This window comes from Pogoniulus pusillus, unplaced genomic scaffold, assembly GCF_015220805.1.
Source record: "Pogoniulus pusillus isolate bPogPus1 unplaced genomic scaffold, bPogPus1.pri scaffold_51_arrow_ctg1, whole genome shotgun sequence".
Taxonomy (NCBI): Eukaryota; Metazoa; Chordata; class Aves; order Piciformes; family Lybiidae; genus Pogoniulus; species Pogoniulus pusillus.
The window spans coordinates 177,270-203,005 of NW_026974710.1; the positions used below are offsets into that span (position 1 = coordinate 177,270).

General features: G+C 48.3%; 1 protein-coding gene across 1 annotated transcript in view; it reads left to right on the forward strand.

Moving 5' to 3' along the window:
* Window positions 1-9,354: 9,354 nt before the first annotated feature.
* Window positions 9,355-25,736, forward strand: part of LOC135174263 (zinc finger protein ZFP2-like) — a 17,198-nt gene continuing 816 nt past the window's right edge. Inside the window, exon 1 of the mRNA XM_064141492.1 lies at window positions 9,355-9,362. Coding sequence (XP_063997562.1) covers window positions 9,355-9,362 — 8 coding nt within the window. The remainder of the gene's footprint in view (window positions 9,363-25,736) is intronic.

Consider the following 25,736-nt stretch of genomic DNA (forward strand, 5'->3'; position numbering starts at 1 on the left):
GGCTATGGGGCAGCCTTGTCCAGAAGTCCTCCAAGGGCTCTATGGTGGCCATGGGGCAGCCTAGGCCAGAAGTCCTCTGAGGGTTCCATGGTGGTTATGGGGCAGCCTAGGCAAGAAAACCTCCAAGGGCTCTATCGTGGCTCTGGTGCAGCAGAGGTCAGAAGTCCCCCAAGAGGTCTATGGTGCATATGGGTCAGCCTCAGCCAAAAGTCCTCCAAGGGCTCTATGATAGCTCTGGGGTGGCCAAGGCTGCAAGTCCTCTAATGGCTCTATGGTGCAGTGGCACAGCTTAGGCCAGAAGTCCTCCAAGGGCTCTATGGTGACACAGGGGCAGCCTATGCTGGAAGTCCTCCAAGGCCTCTATGGTGGCTATGCGGCAGCCTTGGCCAGAAGTCCTCCAAGGGCCCGATGGTGTCTCTGGGGCAGACTAGGCTGGAAGTCCTCCAAGGTCTCTGTGGTGGCTCTGGGGCAGCCTAGCCTTGAAGTCCTCCAAGGGCTCTCTGGTGCTAATGGGGCAGTGTAGGCCAGAAGGGCTCCAAGGGCTCTATGGTGCCTATGGGGAGCCTGATCCAGAAGGCCTCCAAGGCCTCTATGGTGGCTCAGGAGCAGCATTGGAAGTACACCCTGGAAGGGCTTTATGTCGAATATGGGGCAGCCTAGGCCAGAAGTCCTCAAGGGCTCTATGGTGGCTGTTGGGCAGTCTAGTCTGTAAGTCCTCCAAGGGCTCTATGGTGGCTCTGAGGCAGCCTAGGCTGTAGTCCTCCAAGGTCTCTATGGTGGACAGGGGGCAGCCTGGGCCCCAAGTCTCTGATGGGCTCTATGATGGCTCTGGGGCAGCCTAGGCCAGAAGTCCTCCAAGGGCTCTGTGGTGGCCATGGTGAGGCTTAGCCTGGAAGTCCTCCAGAGGCTTTGTGGTGGACAAGGGCAGCCTAGGCCGTAGTCCTCCAACTGCTCTGTGGTGGCTATGGGGTAGCCCAGGCTGGAATTCATCCAAGGCCTCTATGGTGGATATGGGGAGTCCTGGGACAGAAGTCCTCCACGGCCTCTATAGTGGCCCTGGGCCAGCCTAGACAGGAAGTCCTCCAAGTGCTCTATGGTGGCCATGGTGAGGCTTAGCCTGGAGGTTCTCCAGGGGCTTTGTGGTGGAGAAGGGCAGCCTAGGCCATAGTCCTCCAACTGCTCTATGGTGGCTATGGGGTAGCCCAGGCTGGAATTCATCCAAGCTCTCTATGGTGGATATGGGGAATCCTGGGACAGAAGTCCTCCAAGGCCTCTATAGTGGCTCTGGGACAGCCTAGACTGAAAGTCCTCCAAGGGCTCTATGGTGGCTCTGGGGCAGCCTAGAGTGGAAGTCCTCCAAGGGCTCTATGGTGGACATGAGGAAGCCTAGGCCAGAAGTCCCCTAAGGGCTCTATGGTGCCTCTGGGTCAGCCTAGGCCAGAAGTCGTCCAAGGGCTCTATGGTCCCTCTGGGTCAGCCTGGGCCAGAAGTCCACCGAGGGCTCTATGGTGGCTCTGGGGCAGTCTAGGCCAGAAGTCCTCCAAGGAGTCTACAGAGGACATGGGGCAGCCTAGGCCAGAAGTCCCCCAAGTGATCTATGGTGGCCCTGGGGCAGCCTGGGCCAAACATCCTCCAAGGGCTCTATGGTGGCTATGCTGCGGTCTGGCCCTCAAGTCCTCCAAGGGCTCTATGGTCCCTCTGGGTCAGCCTTGGCCAGAAGTCCTCCAAGGGCTCTATGTTGGCCCTGGGGCAGAGTAGGCCAGAAGTCCTCCAAGGGCTCTATGGTGGCCCTGGGGTGGCCTAGGCCAGAAGTCCTCCAAGGGCTCTATGGTGGCACTGGGGCAGCCTTGTCCAGAAGTCTTCCAAGGGCGCTATGGTGGCTCTGGGGCAGCCTAGGCCGTAAGTCCTCCGAGGGCTCTATGGTGGCTCTGGCGCAGCCTAGGCCAGAAGTCCTCCAAGGGCTCTATGATAGCTCTGGGGAGCCTGGTCCAGAAGGCCTCCAAGGCAGTACGTCCTTCAAGGGCTCTATGTCTTGGCAGTACATCCTTCAAGGGCTCTATGTCAAATATGGGGCAGCCTAGGCCAGAAGTCCTTCAAGGACTCTATGGTGGCTGTGGCACAGGTTAGGCCAGAGGTCCTCCAAGGGCTCTATGATGGCTCTGGGGCAGCTTAGGCCAAAAGTCCTCCCAGGACACTATGGTGGACATAGGCCAGCCTAGGCCAGAAGTCCTCCAAGGGCTCTATGGTCGAAAGGGGGCAGCCTAGGCCAGAAGTCCTCCACGGGCTCTATGGTGGACATGGGCCAGCCTAGGCTGGAAGTCTTCCAAGGGCTCTATGGTGGCTCTGGGGCAGCACAGGCCTCAAGTCCTCAAAGGACTTTATGGTGGCTCTGGGGCAGCCTATGTCGGAAGTCCTCCAAGTGCTCTATGGTGGCCATGGTGAGGCTTTTCCTGGAGGTCCTCCAGGGGCTTTGTGGTGGAGAAGGGCAGCTGTCCTGGAAGGTAGCAGAGCCCTTTTGCAGGCCCCATTTGTACACAGGGTCGTGGCTCACATGAAGGCCAGCCATCGAAAAATCAAAACAATATTTCTATCTGCCTGCATGAGTCGAACAGCCCTGGGAAGATTTCTTTCCCAGGGGGGCAGAGACATAAACACAGGCTATGTTTTGGAGTAAAAGACCTTGGTTCTCATCACCCAGTGAACATCTGTTGGGGGCTGACCCCTGGGTGGTTCTACAGGTTGTTTTGGTAAGAATTATCCAATTGTCTGAATTGATTATAACTTCGTACCAATCTGTAAAGTTAACATCAGTCTGTCTGAACTGGTTGAACACACCTCTTTTGGACACTATAAAAATGCTGTATTTGCCTTAATTGAGCATCCCTTCCCTGCTCTCCTTCTGAATGATACCCTGCCTGCACACGGATAGCTCGGCATTTGCACCGCAGCATTAAGGTTACGGCCAACTCGGGATGGCACAGCAGCGCCCGACCCTTGTCAGCCTCAGAAGCCAGGGCTCAGCTCAGCCTGGACTGGAGGCTCGGACAACGCACCTTGAAATTCATAATGCTTTGAAAATTCTCTGAACTACATTTGGACAGTGAGTAACTGATAAACTTTATTTAGAGACTGAATAATCTCTCAAGACTCAAATGAACTCTCTTAAAATCACAGACTCTCTTCATTTTAGCCATTCACAGTATCACAGTATCATCAGCATTGGAAGAGACCTCACAGATCATCAAGTCCAACCCTTTACCACAGAGCTCAAGGCCAGACCATGGCACCAAGTGCCACGTCCAATCTTGCCTTGAACAGCTCCAGGGATGGCAACTCCACCACCTCCCCAGGCAGCCCATTCCAGTGTCCAATGACTCTCTCAGTGAAGAACTTTCTCCTCACCTCAAGCCTAAATCTCCCCTGGCGGAGCTTGAGGCTGTGTCCTCTCGTTCTGGTGCTGGCCACCTGAGAGAAGAGAGCAACCTCCCCCTGGCTACAACCACCCCTCAGGTATTTTAATTTGCAACCGCGAACCAAGAACTTACATGGGATAGCTATAAATAAGTTTGGGGAAGGGGATTTCTAGTGTTTTAGTAATAAATCATTTAACCTTCTTTATAAATTGGCCTCGCATGTTATTCCCCAAAAATTCCCCTAAACTCTGTTCTGCAACAAAATGGCTGCAGCCGGAGCAGGGTTGGCGATAGCAGAGTCGGCAATCATCAGGTCGACAATGGACAATTTATTTTTCAGACTGGCATCTATTTTTGAGCCTGAACATTTACAAAAAGCCATGGCTATGCTCACTTTTGCTAGCCCAGAACAAATTATGGACAAATCGGCAGATCTGGTAGCCACGTTGTATACAGCTTTAAAGGAAGTAGACAGAGTCGATAAAGAGAATCTTATTTTGTTAGCAGCATGCATAATTCAAGCACAAGGCACATTTGATAATATGATAAATAATGTTGAGAGTCTTAAATTGAAAGAAACGGGAGAGAGTTTAAATGAACAAGTTAATTGCTTAAAGAAAGAGAAAGAGTGCTGGGAACAGCAAGGCAGGAAGCTGGAAAGGCAGATCGAACAGTTACAAGCTGAAAATAAGAGCTTAGGTTGTAAGATAGCATGGCAATGCGAAAACTTAGAAAGGGCACAACGGGAGCTGAAAAGGCTTCAGATTGAGAGAGAAGCTGCCGTGAGAGAGACTGCCGCTGCGAAAGTAACTGAATCCGCGATAACTGAGGACCGGATACGTTCTTTAGAGGAGAGGCTTAAAAAGACAGTTTTCCAAGCATTGCAGGAGCAAACGTGTGCTGAATTGCCAGGTCCTGCAGTTTGATGGAAAGAACCAACAATCTTCCGGGACTTGCCAGCTCTTTCACCGATTCAAACACCAGAGCTGCTGCAACCGCTGCTGATGGCACAATCTTCCCAACCGCAGCCACGCACCAAACCGCCGGGTCCTGAGCAGTATGACTTGCCAATCTTCAGGGATTTGCCGCCTGCAGCACCCCAACTGCCACGCCAGCAGCTGCCACAACAGGAGCCGCAACTGCAATCCTCACCAGTCCCTTTGCCACGTACCCGAGTAAATCAGCAACAGGTGCCACCACCACCGCCATTGACGCCACAGGTGATTATTCTGCACTCCTCAATGACTCAAACCGACCACCGGGATGAGCTGCCGCCATCTTCCCAACCAGTGACATCTTCTGAGCTGCCGCCATTATGCAGCGATGGAGACCATGCACCTGCGCCGCCCCACCGGAATGAGAAGCACCACCCCAAGTCATTGCCTGAAACCACACCAAGTAGCAGCGACGCGGAAATGGAGGAAATATATGGAAGCATGAAATCCTTCTCTGTTGGGAAACACGTTCGGTGGAGCGCTATGGGAAGATGACTCTTTGCTCACCAATATGGCTAGATGGTCAAATCCCCTTTATTTCCGTGATACAGTGACTTATATGCATTCTAGCAAGAGGCGTGCTCAGCTTAAGATTGGTTACAGTCAGAGGGTCCAGAGTTACATGTAAGGTGTGCATAGGTTAACTTATCACAACATTCTAAGGGTCAGCCTCCCAGACCACCCACTCCAGCCCCCTTGGTTATCTAGTCTCTGCCCACTGCAGCTGTGTGTGGGGTGCTCAGTTGTTTACATCTCGATTTCCTAGCCTCGCTGGGAACCAAGGACGTTCTCAGCGCCAGTTACCCATGTTTATGACTTTGTGTCCTCGACTGGTGAGAAATTCTTCCACACTTCTCTGTGAAACCTGTATTCAAATCAGAAACCGTTCAAGGAAAAAAGGGGAGAACGACCACGACCACGTGAATTCGAGCATACACGGCACTGCAATTGCGTGAGTTAAGGGAAATTTATTCCCGCATGCCTAATGAAACAATAACTGATTATGTGTACAGGGTGGTGGAGAATGGTGCTGACGCGATAATATTGTCCCGCGATGAGGTGAGGGGAAGTTCTTGGGGACCTGAACTGTTCCTTGGGGGTGGTCCCGAAGGGGATCTCACATTAAGTTCCAGAATCTTGTATTGGGCTGGTTCCTCCGATCCACCGTTCTGTGACATCGCAGAAAGCATTGTGTGACTGTGAGAAGCTTTCTCCTGCAGCGAAGCATGAAATGTAAACATCAGACCCTGTGATGAGAAGTGTCCTTGGAGCCTTGAGGCTCCCAGGGGCCTAAGCTGGGAACCATGAGCAACCCACGCACAGCTGGCAGGGGGTGGAATCTGCCGGCCCCTGGGGCGGGCACAGCCCAGGGGGCTGACTCTGGCCAGCCCCCCTGGGTGGGGGCCTTAAGGTGTTTACTGTAAGCTAACCTATCTCTGCCTTACACTTAACCTGGAGCCAATCTGTACCTTCCACTTGTACCAATCTTAAGCTAAGTTAGTTGTCTACACCCCCTTTGGGGGCTATAAAGGTCGTTGCATTGCCCTAATAAATCGAACTGCTGCGCAGAAGCCACAGAGTCGACGCTCAGTGCCCCGATCTCTCGCCGCACCAGTCTCCGTCCTCCGACAGATGGTGCCCGAACACACCGATGGAACCTCTGGATAGCTACGCAGCCAGGTACGAAAAACCCGCGCGAAGAGCCTGTAGGCCACAACTCCGGGCCCCCCCCTCCAGGCCGCGAAGAGCCTGCTAGGCTGCAACTCCGGGCCCCCCCCACCAGGCCGCGATGATCCTGCTAGGCCGCAACCCCCCCCCCCCCCCACCCTGGCCACGAGGATCCGGGCCCGCAGGCTGCGAAGGACATAGAGGCTTCCACATAGAAGGAGCTGGTAGAAACGCAAGAGATCGGACGCTACTATACCCCCTGCTGGGGAAACACGCTGGTTTTTTTTCCTCTTTTTCTTTTTTTTTCTCTTCCCCCTTGCTTAACCCGTTACTAACCACGGGGATCGGTGTCTGCTGATACGGGCGGCCTATAGAGATAGGCGCTTATTGAAGATTGAAACCGCTCATAGATATGGGGGTGCTTCAGTAACGACAGCTGTGGCGACAGCCGCGTGACCATACATATGGGCGTTTTTTGGGGGCAGTAATCACGCAGAGTTGGATCTCCCCCCGAGGAGCAGTTGTTGCCGGAAGGCAGGAACACACACCCATTCCCCCCCCCTTTTTTTTTCACTTACGGAATCTTGCCGGGGAAGCACGCTGTTTTCCCTTTTTGTCCCGTTCCTACCTGCGGGGAACAGTGTCTGCTGGTACGGGCGGCCTATAGAGATAGGCGCTTATTAAGGATTGGAACCGCCCATAGATATGGGGGTACCTTAATAATGGTAACTTTCGTGACGACGGGTGCAACCATACAGATGGGCACATTCTGGGGGCGGTAATCGTGCATAGTCAGGTCTGCCCTGGAGCAGCTGCTGCTGGAAAGCAGACCCCCCCCCCACCCCATGCGCTCACGGAACCTTGCCGCTAACATGGAACCTCCCAGCCGCCCCCCCCTTCTTCCGCGGCTTTTTCAAAGTATTGGTGACTCCCTCTGGGGAGCTGGCGAACCGACCACGCAAGCACTTTTGGATAAACAAGTAGCAATTTCTCTCCTCTTGAACTTTTTGGAAAAGCGAGGAGTTTCCATGTCGAAGAAAAAAATGACTTCTTTGGTGGCATATGGACTAGTAAGAGGACACTTTCAAACCTCGGACTCTCTTTTTGATGAATCTGAATGGCGCCGCTGTGGCGATACAATTTTTGACCAGGCTATTGACGGTGACAAAACAGCCAAAAGCGTGCAAAAGCAATGGCGCGATGTCACCAATTGCTTAAAGAAACATAGAATGGAACAGGCCCTTGCAGCTACGGCAGCGGCACGGCTTGCTAACGGCTTGGACACTCAGGGGGAGAGACCATTAGAGGCACTGGTTACGCCAGCTAGCTCCCTCTTTTCCGACCTGAAAATTTCCCCGGGGTACGGTGGTGCCTTTGCTGATCCTCTCCAGTGCGTCTACTGTTCCGATGCTGTCTGCAGTGCCCCAACAGCCGGCGCCGCTGACTCAAGACGCTCCGATGCAGCCGGCAGCGCCCCAACGACCGGCGCTGCTGACTCAAGACGTTCCTGCTCAGCCCGCGGCACCCCAACAGCCAGCGCCGCCAACACAAGACGTCCCGATGCAGCCTGCGGCGCCCCAACAGCCAGCGCCGCCGACTCAGAACCCTCGGTTATTGTGGGGAATTTTGTAGGGGCTGTTGCTTTGCAATCAATATGTAGGCGATTGGAACACAGCGGGTAAGACACCGGTCAGCTCAAGGACACTGTGTCCGCTTCGTGCTTTCTATGAAAAAAAGCAGGGTTGGCCTGAGGATGTTGCATCCTTGTGGTACAGCTGTGCAAAGTAAAACAAAGTAATGAATCAGTCATGAATATACCTTAGAAGAAAGGATCTGCACATCTGGAAATGTAGGGTTTGATATATGAGCACACGTACTGCTTATAAAAATACCTTTCTGTATCTACTAATGATTATGCTTTAAACCACAAAAATGTATTGCATGGACCAATTAGAAATCGACCTATAATCCTGTAATAGTATAAACAGCCTTCTGATTTGTGTATTAAACAGCTTACATTTACAATCCATATTGGATTCTGAAAGTCCATTTCCTCAATGTTGGGATTAGTCAGCATGCTAACAGCGACTAACAGCGACAACAGAGAGCATTGTGATGTCACAAAGATGATTGTGTGATGTCACAGAAAGCATTGTGATGTCACAGTGAGCATTGTGTGACGTCACTGAGACGATTGTGTGAGGTAACAGAGAGCATTGTGAGGTCACAGAGAGCATTGTGATGTCTCGGTGAGCATTCTGTGACCTCATAAAGACCATTGTGTGATGTCACAGAAAGCATTGTGATGTCAGAGTGAGCATTGTGTGACATCACAAAGACCATTGTGTGATGTCACAAGGACCATTGTGTGATGTAAGAAAGACCATTGTGTGACGTCACAGAGAGCATTGTGATGTCACCGTGAGCATTGAGTGACGTCACAAAGACCATTGTGTGACATAACAGAAAGCATTGTGATGTCTCAGTGAGCACTGTGTGACGTCACAAAGACCATTGTGTGACATCACAGGAAGAATTGTGAGGTCATAGTGAGCATTCTCTGATGTCACAAAGATGATTGTGTGACGTCACAGAGTGCATTGTGTGACGTCACAAAGACCATTGAATGACGTCACAGTGACCATTGTGGTGTCACAGTGAGCATTCTGTGATGTCACAAAGACCATTGTGTGACGTCACAGAGAGCATTGTGTGATGTCACAGAGAGCATTGCGTGACATCACAGAGAGGCATTGTGTGACATCACAAAGACCATATTGTGATGTCACTGTGAGCATTGTGTGATGTCACAGAAAGCCTTCTGATGTCACAGTGAGCATTGTGTGATGTCAGAAAGACCACTGTGTGATGTCACAGAAAGCATTGTGATGTCACAGTGAGCATTCTGTGACGTCAAAAAGACCATTGTGTGACATCACTGAGTGCATAGTGTGACATCACAGAGACCATTGTGTGACGTCACAGTGAGCATTGTGCAACGTCACTGAGACCATTGTGTGACATCACAGGAAGCATTGTGATGTCACAGTGACCATTGTGTGATGTCACAAAGACCATTGTGTGACATCACTGAGTGCATTGTGTGACGTCACAAAGACCATTGTATGACGTCACAGAGTGCATTGTGTGACGTCACAAAGACCATTTTGTGACGTCACAAAGACCAATGTTTGATGTCACAGAAAGCATTGTGACGTCACAGTGAGCATTGCGTGACGTCACAGAGAGGATTGTGTGACGTCACAGAAAGGCTTGCGATGTCACAGTGAGCATTGTGTGACGTCACAGAAAGCGTTGTGATGTCATAGTGAGCATTGTGTGATGTCAGAAATACCACTGTGTGACGTCACAGAAAGGCTTGTGATGTCACAGTGAGCATTGTGTGACATCACAAAGACCATTGTGTGACATCACTGAGTGTATTGTGTGACGTCACAGAGACCGTTGTGTGACGTCACAGAGACCGTTGTGTGACGTCACAGAGTTCATTGTGTGACCGTCACATACAGCATTGTCTGACGTCACAGAGAGGATTGTGATGTCACAGTGAGCATTGTGTGACATCACTGAGAGCATTGTGTGACATCACAGGAAGCATTGTTATGTCACAGTGATCATTGTGTGACATCATAAAAGACCATTGTGTGACGTCACAGTGAGCATTGTGAATTATCAAAAAGTCCATTGTGTGATGTCACAGAGAGCATAGTGATGTCACAGTGAGCATTGTGTGATGTCACAAAGACCATTATGTGATTTCACAGTGAGCATTGTGTGACGTCACAGAGAGCATTGTGTGACGTCACATAGAGCATTGTGATGTCGCAGTGATCACTGTGTGATGTCACAAAGACCATTGTGTGATGTCACAGAGAGCATTGTGATGTCACAGTGATCACTGTGTGTTGTCAAAAAGACCATTGTGTGACGTCACAGAAAGCATTGTGATGTCACAGTGAGCATTGTGTGACGTCACAAAGACCATTATGTGATGTGACAGTGGCGTTGTGTGACGTCACAGAAAGCATTATGATGTCACAGTGATCACTGTGTGATGTCACAAAGACCATTGTGTGACGTCACAGAGAGCATTGTGATGTCACAGTGAGCATTGTGATGTCACATTGAGCATTGTGTGACGTCACAAAGACCATTATGTGATGTCACAGAGAGCATTGTGACGTCACAGTGAGCATTGTGTGACGACACAAAGACCATTGTGTGACGTCAGAGAAAGCATTGTGACGTCACAGGGAGCATTGTGTAACGTCACAAAGACCGTTGTGTGACATCACAGAAAGCATTGTGATGTCACAGTGATCACTGTGTGATGTCACAAAGACCATTGTGTGACATCACAGAAACCATTGTGATGTCACAGTGATCACTGTGTGATGTCACAAAGGCCATTGTGCGACGTCACAGAGAGCATTGTGATGTCACAGTGAGCATTGTGTGACGTCACAGAAAGCATAGTGATGTCACAGTGATCACTGCGTGATGTCACAAAGACCATTGTGTGACGTCACAGAGAGCATTGTAATGTCACAGTGAGCATTGTGTGACGTCACAAAGACCATTGTGTGACATCACAGAGAGCATTGTGATGTCACAGTGAGCATTGTGTGATGTTACAAAGGCCATTATGTGACGTCACAGAAAGCATTGTGACGTCACAGTGAGCATTCTGTGATGTCACAGTGAGCATTGTGTGACGTCACAGAGAGCATTGTGATGTCACAGTGAGCATTGTGTGACGTCACAAAGACCATTGTGTGACGTCACAGAGAGCATTGTGATGTCACAGTGAGCATTGTGTGACGTCACAAAGACCATTGTGTGACGTCACAGAAGCATTGTGATGTCACAGTGATCACTGTGTGATGTCACAAAGACCATTGTGTGATGTCACAGAGAGCATTGTGATGTCACAGTGAGCATTGTGTGATGTCACAAAGACCATTGTGTGACGTCACAGAGAGCATTGTGATGTCACAGTGAGCATTGTGTGATGTCACAAAGACCATTGTGTGATGTCACAGAGAGCATTGTGACGTCACAGTGAGCATTCTGTGACGTCACAGAAAGCATTGTGTGATGTCACAGAGAGCATTGTGATGTCACAGTGAGCATTGTGTGATGTCACAAAGACCATTGTGTGACGTCACAGAGAGCTTTGTGATGTCACAGAGAGCATTGTGTGACGTCACAGTGAGCATTGTGATGTCACAGTGATCACTGTGTGATGTCACAGAGGCCATTGTGTGATGTCACAGAGAGCATTGTGATGTCACAGTGATCACTGTGTGATGTAACAAAGACCATTGTGTGACGTCACAGAGAGCATTGCAATGTCACAGTGAGCATTGTGTGACGTCACAAAGACCATTGTGCGACGTCACAGGAAGCATTGTGATGTCACAGTGAGCATTGTGTGACGTCACAAAGGACATTGTGCGTCATCACAGAGAGCATTGTGATGTCACAGTGACCATTGTTTGTTGTCACAAAGACCATTATGTGATGTCACAGAAAGCATTGTGATGTCACAGTGAGCATTATGTAATGTCACAAAGGCCATTGTTTGATGTCACAGAGAGCATTGTGATGTCACAGTGAGCATTGTGTGATGTCACAAAGGCCATTATGTGAATGTCAGAGTGAGCGTTGTGTGACGTCACAGTGAGCACTGTGAATAGTCACAAAGGCCATTGTGTGATGTCACAGAGAGCATGGTGATGTCACAGTGAGCATTGTGTGATGTCAGAAAGACCATTATGTGATTTCACAGTGAGCGTTGTGTGACGTCACAGAGAGCATTGTGTGGCGTCACAGAAAGCATTGTGATGTCACAGTGATCACTGTGTGATGTCACAAAGGCCATTGTGTGACATCACAGAGAGCATTGTGATGTCACAGTGAGCATCGTGTGATGTCACAGAGACCATTGTGTGACGTCACAGAGAGCATTGTGATGTCACAGTGAGCATCGTGTGATGTCACAAAGACCATTGTGCGACGTCACAGAGAGCATTGTGATGTCACAGTGATCACTGTGTGATGTCACAAAGGACATTGTGTGACGTCAAAGAAAGCATTGCGATGTCACAGTGAGCATTGTGTGACGTCACAGAGAGCATTGTGATGTCTCAGTGATCACTGAGTGATGTCACAATGGCCATTGTGTGATGTCACAGTGAGCATTGTGTGATGTCACAAAGGCCATTGTGTGACGTCACAGAGAGCATTGTGTGACGTCACAAAGACCTTTCTGTGACATCACAGTGAGCATTGTGTGACGTCACAGAGAGCATTGTGATGTCACAGTGAGCGTTGTGTGACGTCACAGAGAGCATTGTGATGTCACAGTGAGGATTGTGTGACGTCACAAAGACCATTGTGTGACGTCACAGAGAGCATTGTGATGTCACAGTGAGCACTGTGCGATGTCACAAAGACCATTGTGTGACGTCACAGAGAGCATTGTGATGTCACAGTGAGCATTGTGATGTCACAGTGAGCTTTGTGTGATGTCACAAAGACCATTGTGTGATATCACAGAGGGCATTGTGATGTCACAGTGAGCATTGTGTGATGTCACAAAGGCCATTGTGTGACGTCACAGAGAGCATTGTGATGTCACAGTGAGCATTGTGTGACGTCACAAAGACCATTCTGTGACGTCACAGAGAGCATTGTGATGTCACAGTGAGCATTGTGTGACGTCACAAAGACCATTGTGTGACGTCACAGAGAGCATTGTGATGTCACAGTGAGCATTGTGTGACGTCACAAAGACCATTGTGTGACGTCACAGAGAGCATTGTGATGTCACAGTGAGCATTGTGTGACGTCACAAAGACCATTGTGTGACGTCACAGAGAGCATTGTGATGTCACAGTGAGCATTGTGTGACGTCACAAAGACCATTGTGTGACGTCACAAAAAGCATTGCGATGTCACAGTGAGCATTGTGTGACGTCACAGAGAGCATTGTGATGTCACAGTGAGCATTGTGTGACGTCACAAAGACCATTGTGTGACGTCACAGAGAGCATTGTGATGTCACAGTGAGCATTGTGTGACGTCACAAAGACCATTGTGTGACGTCACAGAGAGCATTGTGATGTCACAGTGAGCATTGTGTGACGTCACAAAGACCATTGTGTGACGTCACAGAGAGCATTGTGATGTCACAGTGAGCATTGTGTGACGTCACAAAGACCATTCTGTGACGTCACAGAGAGCATTGTGATGTCACAGTGAGCATTGTGTGATGTCACAAAGACCATTGTGTGACGTCACAGAGAGCATTGTGATGTCACAGTGAGCATTGTGTGATGTCACAAAGACCATTGTGTGACGTCACAGAGAGCATTGTGATGTCACAGTGAGCACTGTGTGACGTCACAAAGACCATTGTGTGACGTCACAGAGAGCATTGTGATGTCACAGTGAGCATTGTGTGATGTCACAAAGACCATTGTGTGACGTCACAGAGAGCATTGTGATGTCACAGTGAGCATTGTGTGATGTCACAAAGACCATTGTGTGACGTCACAGAGAGCATTGTGATGTCACAGAGAGCATTGTGTGACGTCACAAAAGCCATTGTGTGAGGTCACAGAGAGCATTGTGATGTCACAGTGAGCATGTGTGACGTCACAAAGACCATTGTGTGACGTCACAGAGAGCATTGTGATGTCACAGTGAGCATTGTGTGACGTCACAAAGACCATTGTGTGACGTCACAGAGAGCATTGTGATGTCACAGTGAGCATTGTGTGACGTCACAAAGACCATTGTGTGACGTCACAGAGAGCATTGTGATGTCACAGTGAGCATTGTGTGACGTCACAAGACCATTGTGTGACGTCACAGAGAGCATTGTGATGTCACAGTGAGCATTGTGTGACGTCACAAAGACCATTGTGTGACGTCACAGAGAGCATTGTGATGTCACAGTGAGCATTGTGTGACGTCACAAAGACCATTGTGTGACGTCACAGAGAGCATTGTGATGTCACAGTGAGCACTGTGTGATGTCACAAAGACCATTGTGTGACGTCACAGAGAGCATTGTGATGTCACAGTGAGCATTGTGTGACGTCACAAAGACCATTGTGTGACGTCACAGAGAGCATTGTGATGTCACAGTGAGCATTGTGTGACGTCACAAAGACCATTGTGTGACGTCACAGAGAGCATTGTGATGTCACAGTGAGCATTGTGTGACGTCACAAAGACCATTCTGTGACGTCACAGAGAGCATTGTGATGTCACAGTGAGCATTGTGTGACGTCACAAAGACCATTGTGTGACGTCACAGAGAATTGTGATGTCACAGTGAGCACTGTGTGATGTCACAAAGACCATTGTGTGACGTCACAGAGAGCATTGTGATGTCACAGTGAGCGTTGTGTGACGTCACAAAGACCATTGTGTGACGTCACAGAGAGCATTGTGATGTCACAGTGAGCATTGTGTGACGTCACAAAGACCATTGTGTGACGTCACAGAGAGCATTGTGATGTCACAGTGAGCACTGTGTGATGTCACAGTGAGCCATTGTGTGACGTCACAGAGCATTGTGATGTCACAGTGAGCACTGTGTGATGTCACAAAGACCATTGTGTGACGTCACAGAGAGCATTGTGATGTCACAGTGAGCATTGTGTGATGTCACAAAGACCATTGTGTGACGTCACAGAGAGCATTGTGATGTCACAGTGAGCATTGTGTGACGTCACAGAGAGCATTGTGATGTCACAGTGAGCACTGTGTGATGTCACAAAGACCATTGTGTGACGTCACAGAGAGCATTGTGATGTCACAGTGAGCATTGTGTGATGTCACAAAGACCATTGTGTGACGTCACAGAGAGCATTGTGATGTCACAGTGAGCACTGTGTGACGTCACAAAGACCATTGTGTGACGTCACAGAGAGCATTGTGATGTCACAGTGAGCATTGTGTGATGTCACAAAGACCATTGTGTGACGTCACAGAGAGCATTGTGATGTCACAGTGAGCATTGTGTGACGTCACAAAGACCATTGTGTGACGTCACAGAGAGCATTGTGATGTCACAGTGAGCATTGTGTGACGTCACAAAGACCATTGTGTGACGTCACAGAGAGCATTGTGATGTCACAGTGAGCATTGTGTGACGTCACAAAGACCATTGTGTGACGTCACAGAGAGCATTGTGATGTCACAGTGAGCATTGTGTGACGTCACAAAGACCATTGTGTGACGTCACAGAGAGCATTGTGATGTCACAGTGAGCATTGTGTGATGTCACAAAGACCATTGTGTGACGTCACAGAGAGCATTGTGATGTCACAGTGAGCATTGTGTGATGTCACAAAGACCATTGTGTGACGTCACAGAGAGCATTGTGATGTCACAGTGAGCATTGTGTGACGTCACAAAGACCATTGTGTGACGTCACAGGAAGCATTGTGATGTCACAGTGAGCATTGTGTGACGTCACAAAGACCATTGTGTGACGTCACAGAGAGCATTGTGATGTCACAGTGAGCACTGTGTGACGTCACAAAGACCATTGTGTGACGTCACAGAGAGCATTGTGATGTCACAGTGAGCATTGTGTGACGTCACAAAGACCATTGTGTGACGTCACAGAGAGCATTGTGATGTCACAGTGATCACTGTGTGATGTCACAAAGACCATTGTGTGACGTCACAGAGAGCATTGTGATGTCACAGTGAGCATTGTGTGACGTCACAAAGACCATTGTGTGACGTCACAGAGAGCATTGTGATGTCACAGTGAGCATTGTGTGACGTCACAAAGACCATTGTGTGACGTCACAGAGAGCATTGTGATGTCACAGTGAGCATTGTGTGACGTCACAAAGACCATTGTGTGACGTCACAGAGAGCATTGTGATGTCACAGTGAGCATTGTGTGACGTCACAAAGACCATTGTGTGACGTCACAGAGAGCATTGTGATGTCACAGTGAGCATTGTGTGATGTCACAAAGACCATTGTGTGACGTCACAGAGAGCATTGTGATGTCACAGTGAGCATTGTGTGACTGTCACAAAGACCATTGTGTGACGTCACAGAGAGCATTGTGATGTCACAGTGAGCATTGTGTGACGTCACAAAGACCATTGTGTGACGTCACAGAGAGCATTGTGATGTCACAGTGAGCATTGTGTGACGTCACAAAGACCATTGTGTGACGTCACAGAGAGCATTGTGATGTCACAGTGAGCATTGTGTGATGTCACAAAGACCATTGTGTGACGTCACAGAGAGCATTGTGATGTCACAGTGAGCATTGTGTGACGTCACAAAGACCATTGTGTGACGTCACAGAGAGCATTGTGATGTCACAGTGAGCATTGTGTGACGTCACAAAGACCATTGTGTGACGTCACAGAGAGCATTGTGATGTCACAGTGAGCATTGTGTGACGTCACAAAGGCCATTGTGTGACGTCACAGAGAGCATTGTGATGTCACAGTGAGCATTGTGTGACGTCACAAAGACCATTGTGTGACGTCACAGAGAGCATTGTGATGTCACAGTGAGCATTGTGTGATGTCACAAAGACCATTGTGCGACGTCACAGAGAGCATTGTGATGTCACAGTGAGCATTGTGTGACGTCACAAAGACCATTGTGTGACGTCACAGAGAGCATTGTGATGTCACAGTGAGCATTGTGTGACGTCACAAAGACCATTGTGTGACGTCACAGAGAGCATTGTGATGTCACAGTGAGCACTGTGTGACGTCACAAAGACCATTGTGTGACGTCACAGAGAGCATTGTGATGTCACAGTGAGCATTGTGTGACGTCACAAAGACAATTGTGTGACGTCACAGAGAGCATTGTGATGTCACAGTGATCACTGTGTGATGTCACAAAGACCATTGTGCGACGTCACAGAGAGCATTGTGATGTCACAGTGAGCATTGTGTGACGTCACAAAGACCATTGTGTGACGTCACAGAGAGCATTGTGATGTCACAGTGATCACTGTGTGATGTCACAAAGACCATTGTGTGACGTCACAGAGAGCATTGTGATGTCACAGTGAGCGTTGTGTGACGTCACAGAGAGCATTGTGATGTCACAGTGAGCATTGTGTGACGTCACAAAGACCATTGTGTGACGTCACAGAGAGCATTGTGATGTCACAGTGAGCATTGTGTGACGTCACAAAGACCATTGTGTGACGTCACAGAGAGCATTTGTAATGTCACAAAGGCCATTGTGTGATGTCACAGACAGCATTGTGATGTCACAGTGAGCATTGTGTGATGTCACAAAGACCATTGTGTGACATCACAGTGAGCAATGTGTAATGTCACAAAGGTAATTTTGTGATGTCACAGAGAGCATTGTGATGTCACAGTGAGCATTGTGTGATGTCACTAAGGCCATTGTGTGACGTCACAGGGAAAATTGTGATGTCACAGTGATCACTGTGTGATGTCACAAAGACCATTGTGTGACGTCACAGATAGCATTGTGTTGTCACAGTGATCACTGTGTGATGTCACAAAGGCCAGTGTGTGACGTCACAGATAGCATTGTGATGTCACAGTGATCACTGCGTGATGTCACAAAGGCCATTGTGGGACATCACAGAGAGCATTGTGATGTCACAGTGAGCACTGTGTGATGTCAGAAAGACCATTGTGTGACGTCACAGGAAGCATTGTGTTGTCACAGTAAGCATTGTGAATAGTCACAAAGACCATTGTGTGACGTCACAGAAAGCATTGTGATGTCACAGTGAGCACTGTGTGATGTCACAAAGACTATTGTGTGACGTCACAGAGAGCATTGTGATGTCACAGTGATAATTGTGTGATGTCACAAAGACCATTGTGTGACGTCACAGAGAGCATTGTGATGTCACAGTGAGCATTGTGTGATGTCACAAAGACCATTGTGTGACGTCACAGAGAGCATTGTGATGTCACAGTGAGCATTGTGTGATGTCACAAAGACCATTGTGTGACGTCACAGAGAGCATTGTGATGTCACAGTGAGCATTGTGTGATGTCACAGAGACCATTGTGTGACGTCACAGAGAGCATTGTGATGTCACAGTGAGCATTGTGTGATGTCACAAAGAGCCATTGTGACGTCACAGTGAGCATTGTGATGTCACAGTGAGCATTGTGTGATGTCACCACTACCATTGTGTGACGTCACAGAAAGCATTGTGATGTCACAGTGAGCACTGTGTGACGTCACAAAGACCATTGTGTGACGTCACAGATAGCATTGTGATGTCACAGTGACCACTGTGTGATGTCACAAAGACCGTTGTGTGACATCACAGTGAGCATTGTGAATTGTCACAAAGACCATTGTGTGACATCACAGGAAGCATTGTGATGTCACAGTGAGCATTGTGTGATGTCACAAAGACCATTATGTGATGTCACAGTGAGCGTTGTGTGACGTCACAGAGAGCATTGTGTGACGTCACAGAAAGCATTGTGATGTCACTGTGATCACTGTGTGATTTCACAGAGACCATTGTGTGATGTCACAGTAAGCATTGTGATGTCACAGTGAGCATTGTGTGATGTCACAAAGACCATTCTGTGACATCACAGTGAGCATTGTGATGTCACAGTGAGAATTGTGTGACGTCACAAAGACCATTGTGTGACATCACAGAAAGCATTTTGTAATGTCACAAAGGCCATTGTGTGATGTCACAGACAGCATTGTGATGTCACAGTGAGCATTGTGTGATGTCACAAAGACCATTGTGTGACGTCACAGTGAGCAATGTGTAATGTCACAAGGTACATTTTGTGACGTCACAGAGAGCATTGTGATGTCACAGTGAGCATTGTGTGATGTCACAAAGACCATTGTGTGACGTCACAGGAAGCATTGTGATGTCACAGTGAGCACTGTGTGATGTCACAAAGACCATTGTGTGACGTCACAGATAGCATTGTGATGTCACAGTGATCACAGTGTGATGTCACAAAGGCCATTGTGTGACGTCACAGAGAGCATTGTGATGTCACAGTGAGCATTGTGTGATGTCACAAAGGCCATTGTGTGACGTCACAGAGAGCATTGTGATGTCACAGTGAGCATTGTGTGATGTCACAAAGACCATTGTGTGACGTCACAGAGAGCATTGTGATGTCACAGTGAGCACTGTGTGATGTCACAAAGGCCATTGTGTGACGTCACAGAAGCATTGTGATGTCACAGTGAGCATTGTGTGACGTCACAAAGACCATTGTGTGACGTCACAGAGAGCATTGTGATGTCACAGTGAGCATTGTGTGATGTCACAAAGACCATTGTGTGACGTCACAGAAGCATTGTGATGTCACAGTGAGCATTGTGTGATGTCACAAAGACCATTGTGTGACGTCACAGAGAGCATTGTGATGTCACAGTGAGCACTGTGTGACGTCACAAAGACCATTGTGTGACGTCACAGAGAGCATTGTGATGTCACAGTGAGCACTGTGTGACGTCACAAAGACCATTGTGTGACGTCACAGAGAGCATTGTGATGTCACAGTGAGCACTGTGTGACGTCACAAAGACCATTGTGTGACGTCACAGAGAGCATTGTGATGTCACAGTGAGCATTGTGTGACGTCACAAAGACCATTGTGTGACGTCACAGAGAGCATTGTGATGTCACAGTGATCACTGTGTGATGTCACAAAGACCATTGTGTGACGTCACAGAGAGCATTGTGATGTCACAGTGAGCATTGTGTGACGTCACAAAGACCATTGTGTGACGTCACAGAGAGCATTGTGATGTCACAGTGAGCATTGTGTGACGTCACAAAGACCATTGTGTGACGTCACAGAGAGCATTGTGATGTCACAGTGAGCATTGTGTGATGTCACAAAGACCATTGTGTGACGTCACAGAGAGCATTGTGATGTCACAGTGAGCATTGTGTGATGTCACAAAGACCATTGTGTGACGTCACAGAGAGCATTGTGATGTCACAGTGAGCATTGTGTGACGTCACAAAGACCATTGTGTGACGTCACAGAGAGCATTGTGATGTCACAGTGAGCATTGTGTGACGTCACAAAGACCATTGTGTGACGTCACAGAGAGCATTGTGATGTCACAGTGAGCACTGTGTGACGTCACAAAGACCATTGTGTGACGTCACAGAGAGCATTGTGATGTCACAGTGAGCATTGTGTGACGTCACAAAGACCATTGTGTGACGTCACAGAGAGCATTGTGATGTCACAGTGAGCATTGTGTGACGTCACAAAGACCATTGTGTGACGTCACAGAGAGCATTGTGATGTCACAGTGAGCATTGTGTGACGTCACAAGAGCATTGTGATGTCACAGTGAGCATTGTGTGACGTCACAAAGACCATTGTGTGACGTCACAGAGAGCATTGTGATGTCACAGTGAGCATTGTGTGATGTCACAAAGACCATTGTGTGACGTCACAGAGAGCATTGTGATGTCACAGTGAGCATTGTGTGACGTCACAAAGACCATTGTGTGACGTCACAGAGAGCATTGTGATGTCACAGTGAGCATTGTGTGACGTCACAAAGACCATTGTGTGACGTCACAGAGAGCATTGTGATGTCACAGTGAGCATTGTGTGATGTCACAAAGACCATTGTGTGACGTCACAGAGAGCATTGTGATGTCACAGTGAGCATTGTGTGATGTCACAAAGACCATTGTGTGACGTCACAGAGAGCATTGTGATGTCACAGTGAGCATTGTGTGACGTCACAAAGACCATTGTGTGACGTCACAGAGAGCATTGTGATGTCACAGTGAGCATTGTGTGATGTCACAAAGACCATTGTGTGACGTCACAGAGAGCATTGTGATGTCACAGTGAGCATTGTGTGATGTCACAAAGACCATTGTGTGACGTCACAGAGAGCATTGTGATGTCACAGTGAGCATTGTGTGACGTCACAAAGACCATTGTGTGACGTCACAGAGAGCATTGTGATGTCACAGTGAGCATTGTGTGACGTCACAAAGACCATTGTGTGACGTCACAGAGAGCATTGTGATGTCACAGTGAGCATTGTGTGACGTCACAAAGACCATTGTGTGACGTCACAGAGAGCATTGTGATGTCACAGTGAGCATTGTGTGATGTCACAAAGACCATTGTGTGACGTCACAGAGAGCATTGTGATGTCACAGTGAGCATTGTGTGACGTCACAAAGACCATTGTGTGACGTCACAGAGAGCATTGTGATGTCACAGTGAGCATTGTGTGATGTCACAAAGACCATTGTGTGACGTCACAGAGAGCATTGTGATGTCACAGTGAGCACTGTGTGATGTCACAAAGACCATTGTGTGACGTCACAGAGAGCATTGTGATGTCACAGTGAGCATTGTGTGACGTCACAAAGACCATTGTGTGACGTCACAGAGAGCATTGTGATGTCACAGTGAGCATTGTGTGACGTCACAAAGACCATTGTGTGACGTCACAGAGAGCATTGTGATGTCACAGTGAGCATTGTGTGACGTCACAAAGACCATTGTGTGACGTCACAGAGAGCATTGTGATGTCACAGTGAGCATTGTGTGACGTCACAAAGACCATTGTGTGACGTCACAGAGAGCATTGTGATGTCACAGTGAGCATTGTGTGATGTCACAAAGACCATTGTGTGACGTCACAGAGAGCATTGTGATGTCACAGTGAGCATTGTGTGACGTCACAAAGACCATTGTGTGACGTCACAGAGAGCATTGTGATGTCACAGTGAGCATTGTGTGACGTCACAAAGTCCATTGTGTGACGTCACAGAGAGCATTGAGATGTCACAGTGAGCATTGTGTGACGTCACAGAGCATTGTGATGACACAGTGAGCACTGTGTGATGTCACAACGACCATTGTGTGACGTCACAGAGAGCATTGTGATGTCACAGTGAGCATTGTGTGATGTCACAACGACCATTGTGTGACGTCACAGAGAGCATTGTGATGTCACAGTGAGCGTTGTGTGACGTCACAGAGCATTGTGATGTCACAGGGATCACTGTGTGATGTCACAAAGGCCATTGTGTGACGTCACAGAGAGCATTGTGATGTCACAGTGAGCATTGTGTGATGTCACAAAGACCATTGTGTGACGTCACAGAGAGCATTGTGATGCCACAGTGAGCACTGTCGGACGTCACGAAGACCATTGTGTGACGTCACAGAGAGCATTGTGATGTCACAGTGAGCATTGTGTGATGTCACAAAGACCATTATGTGACATCACAGTGAGCATTGTGATGTCACAGTGAGCATTGTGTGACGTCACAAAGACCATTGTGTGACGTCACAGAGAGCATTGTGATGTCACAGTGAGCATTGTGTGACGTCACAAAGACCATTGTGTGACGTCACAGAGAGCATTGTGATGTCACAGTGAGCATTGTGTGACGTCACAAAGACCATTGTGTGACGTCACAGAGAGCATTGTGATGTCACAGTGAGCATTGTGTGACGTCACAAAGACCATTGTGTGACGTCACAGAGAGCATTGTGATGTCACAGTGAGCATTGTGTGACGTCACAAAGACCATTGTGTGACGTCACAGAGAGCATTGTGATGTCACAGTGAGCATTGTGTGATGTCACAAAGACCATTGTGTGACGTCACAGAGAGCATTGTGATGTCACAGTGAGCACTGTGTGACGTCACAAAGACCATTGTGTGACGTCACAGAGAGCATTGTGATGTCACAGTGAGCATTGTGTGACGTCACAAAGACCATTGTGTGACGTCACAGAGAGCATTGTGATGTCACAGTGAGCATTGTGTGACGTCACAAAGACCATTGTGTGACGTCACAGAGAGCATTGTGATGTCACAGTGAGCATTGTGTGACGTCACAAAGACCATTGTGTGACGTCACAGAGAGCATTGTGATGTCACAGTGAGCATTGTGTGACGTCACAAAGACCATTGTGTGACGTCACAGAGAGCATTGTGATGTCACAGTGAGCATTGTGTGACGTCACAAAGACCATTGTGTGACGTCACAGAGAGCATTGTGATGTCACAGTGAGCATTGTGTGATGTCACAAAGACCATTGTGTGACGTCACAGAGAGCATTGTGATGTCACAGTGAGCATTGTGTGACGTCACAAAGACCATTGTGTGACGTCACAGAGAGCATTGTGATGTCACAGTGAGCATTGTGTGACGTCACAAAGACCATTGTGTGACGTCACAGAGAGCATTGTGATGTCACAGTGAGCATTGTGTGATGTCACAAAGACCATTGTGTGACGTCACAGAGAGCATTGTGATGTCACAAAGACCATTGTGTGACGTCACAGAGAGCATTGTGATGTCACAGTGAGCATTGTGTGATGTCACAAAGACCATTGTGTGACGTCACAGAGAGCATTGTGATGTCACAGTGAGCATTGTGTGATGTCACAAAGACCATTGTGTGACGTCACAGAGAGCATTGTGATGTCACAGTGATCACTGTGTGATGTCACAAAGACCATTGTGTGACGTCACAGAGAGCATTGTGATGTCACAGTGAGCATTGTGTGACGTCACAAAGACCATTGTGTGACGTCACAGAGAGCATTGTGATGTCACAGTGAGCATTGTGTGATGTCACAAAGACCATTGTGTGACGTCACAGAGAGCATTGTGATGTCACAGTGAGCATTGTGTGATGTCACAAAGACCATTGTGTGACGTCACAGAGAGCATTGTGATGTCACAGTGAGCACTGTGTGACGTCACAAAGACCATTGTGTGACGTCACAGAGAGCATTGTGATGTCACAGTGAGCATTGTGTGACGTCACAAAGACCATTGTGTGACGTCACAGAGAGCATTGTGATGTCACAGTGAGCATTGTGTGACGTCACAAAGACCATTGTGTGACGTCACAGAGAGCATTGTGATGTCACAGTGAGCATTGTGTGACGTCACAAAGACCATTGTGTGACGTCACAGAGAGCATTGTGATGTCACAGTGAGCATTGTGTGACGTCACAAAGACCATTGTGTGACGTCACAGAGAGCATTGTGATGTCACAGTGAGCATTGTGTGACGTCACAAAGACCATTGTGTGACGTCACAGAGAGCATTGTGATGTCACAGTGAGCATTGTGTGACGTCACAAAGACCATTGTGTGACGTCACAGAGAGCATTGTGATGTCACAGTGAGCATTGTGTGACGTCACAAAGACCATTGTGTGACGTCACAGAGAGCATTGTGATGTCACAGTGAGCATTGTGTGACGTCACAAAGACCATTGTGTGACGTCACAGAGAGCATTGTGATGTCACAGTGAGCATTGTGTGACGTCACAAAGACCATTGTGTGACGTCACAGAGAGCATTGTGATGTCACAGTGAGCATTGTGTGACGTCACAAAGACCATTGTGTGACGTCACAGAGAGCATTGTGATGTCACAGTGAGCATTGTGTGACGTCACAAAGACCATTGTGTGACGTCACAGAGAGCATTGTGATGTCACAGTGAGCACTGTGTGATGTCACAAAGACCATTGTGTGACGTCACAGAGAGCATTGTGATGTCACAGTGAGCATTGTGTGACGTCACAAAGACCATTGTGTGACGTCACAGAGAGCATTGTGATGTCACAGTGAGCATTGTGTGACGTCACAAAGACCATTGTGTGACGTCACAGAGAGCATTGTGATGTCACAGTGAGCATTGTGTGAAGTCACAAAGACCATTGTGTGACGTCACAGAGAGCATTGTGATGTCACAGTGAGCATTGTGTGACGTCACAAAGACCATTGTGTGACGTCACAGAGAGCATTGTGATGTCACAGTGAGCATTGTGTGACGTCACAAAGACCATTGTGTGACGTCACAGAGAGCATTGTGATGTCACAGTGAGCATTGTGTGACGTCACAAAGACCATTGTGTGACGTCACAGAGAGCATTGTGATGTCACAGTGAGCATTGTGTGACTGTCACAAAGACCATTGTGTGACGTCACAGAGAGCATTGTGATGTCACAGTGAGCATTGTGTGACGTCACAAAGACCATTGTGTGACGTCACAGAGAGCATTGTGATGTCACAGTGAGCATTGTGTGACGTCACAAAGACCATTGTGTGACGTCACAGAGAGCATTGTGATGTCACAGTGAGCATTGTGTGACGTCACAAAGACCATTGTGTGACGTCACAGAGAGCATTGTGATGTCACAGTGAGCATTGTGTGACGTCACAAAGACCATTGTGTGACGTCACAGAGAGCATTGTGATGTCACAGTGAGCATTGTGTGACGTCACAAAGACCATTGTGTGACGTCACAGAGAGCATTGTGATGTCACAGTGAGCATTGTGTGACGTCACAAAGACCATTGTGTGACGTCACAGAGAGCATTGTGATGTCACAGTGAGCATTGTGTGACGTCACAAAGACCATTGTGTGACGTCACAGAGAGCATTGTGATGTCACAGTGAGCATTGTGTGACGTCACAAAGACCATTGTGACGTCACAGAGAGCATTGTGATGTCACAGTGAGCATTGTGTGACGTCACAAAGAGCATTGTGATGTCACAGTGAGCATTGTGTGATGTCACAAAGACCATTGTGTGACGTCACAGAGAGCATTGTGT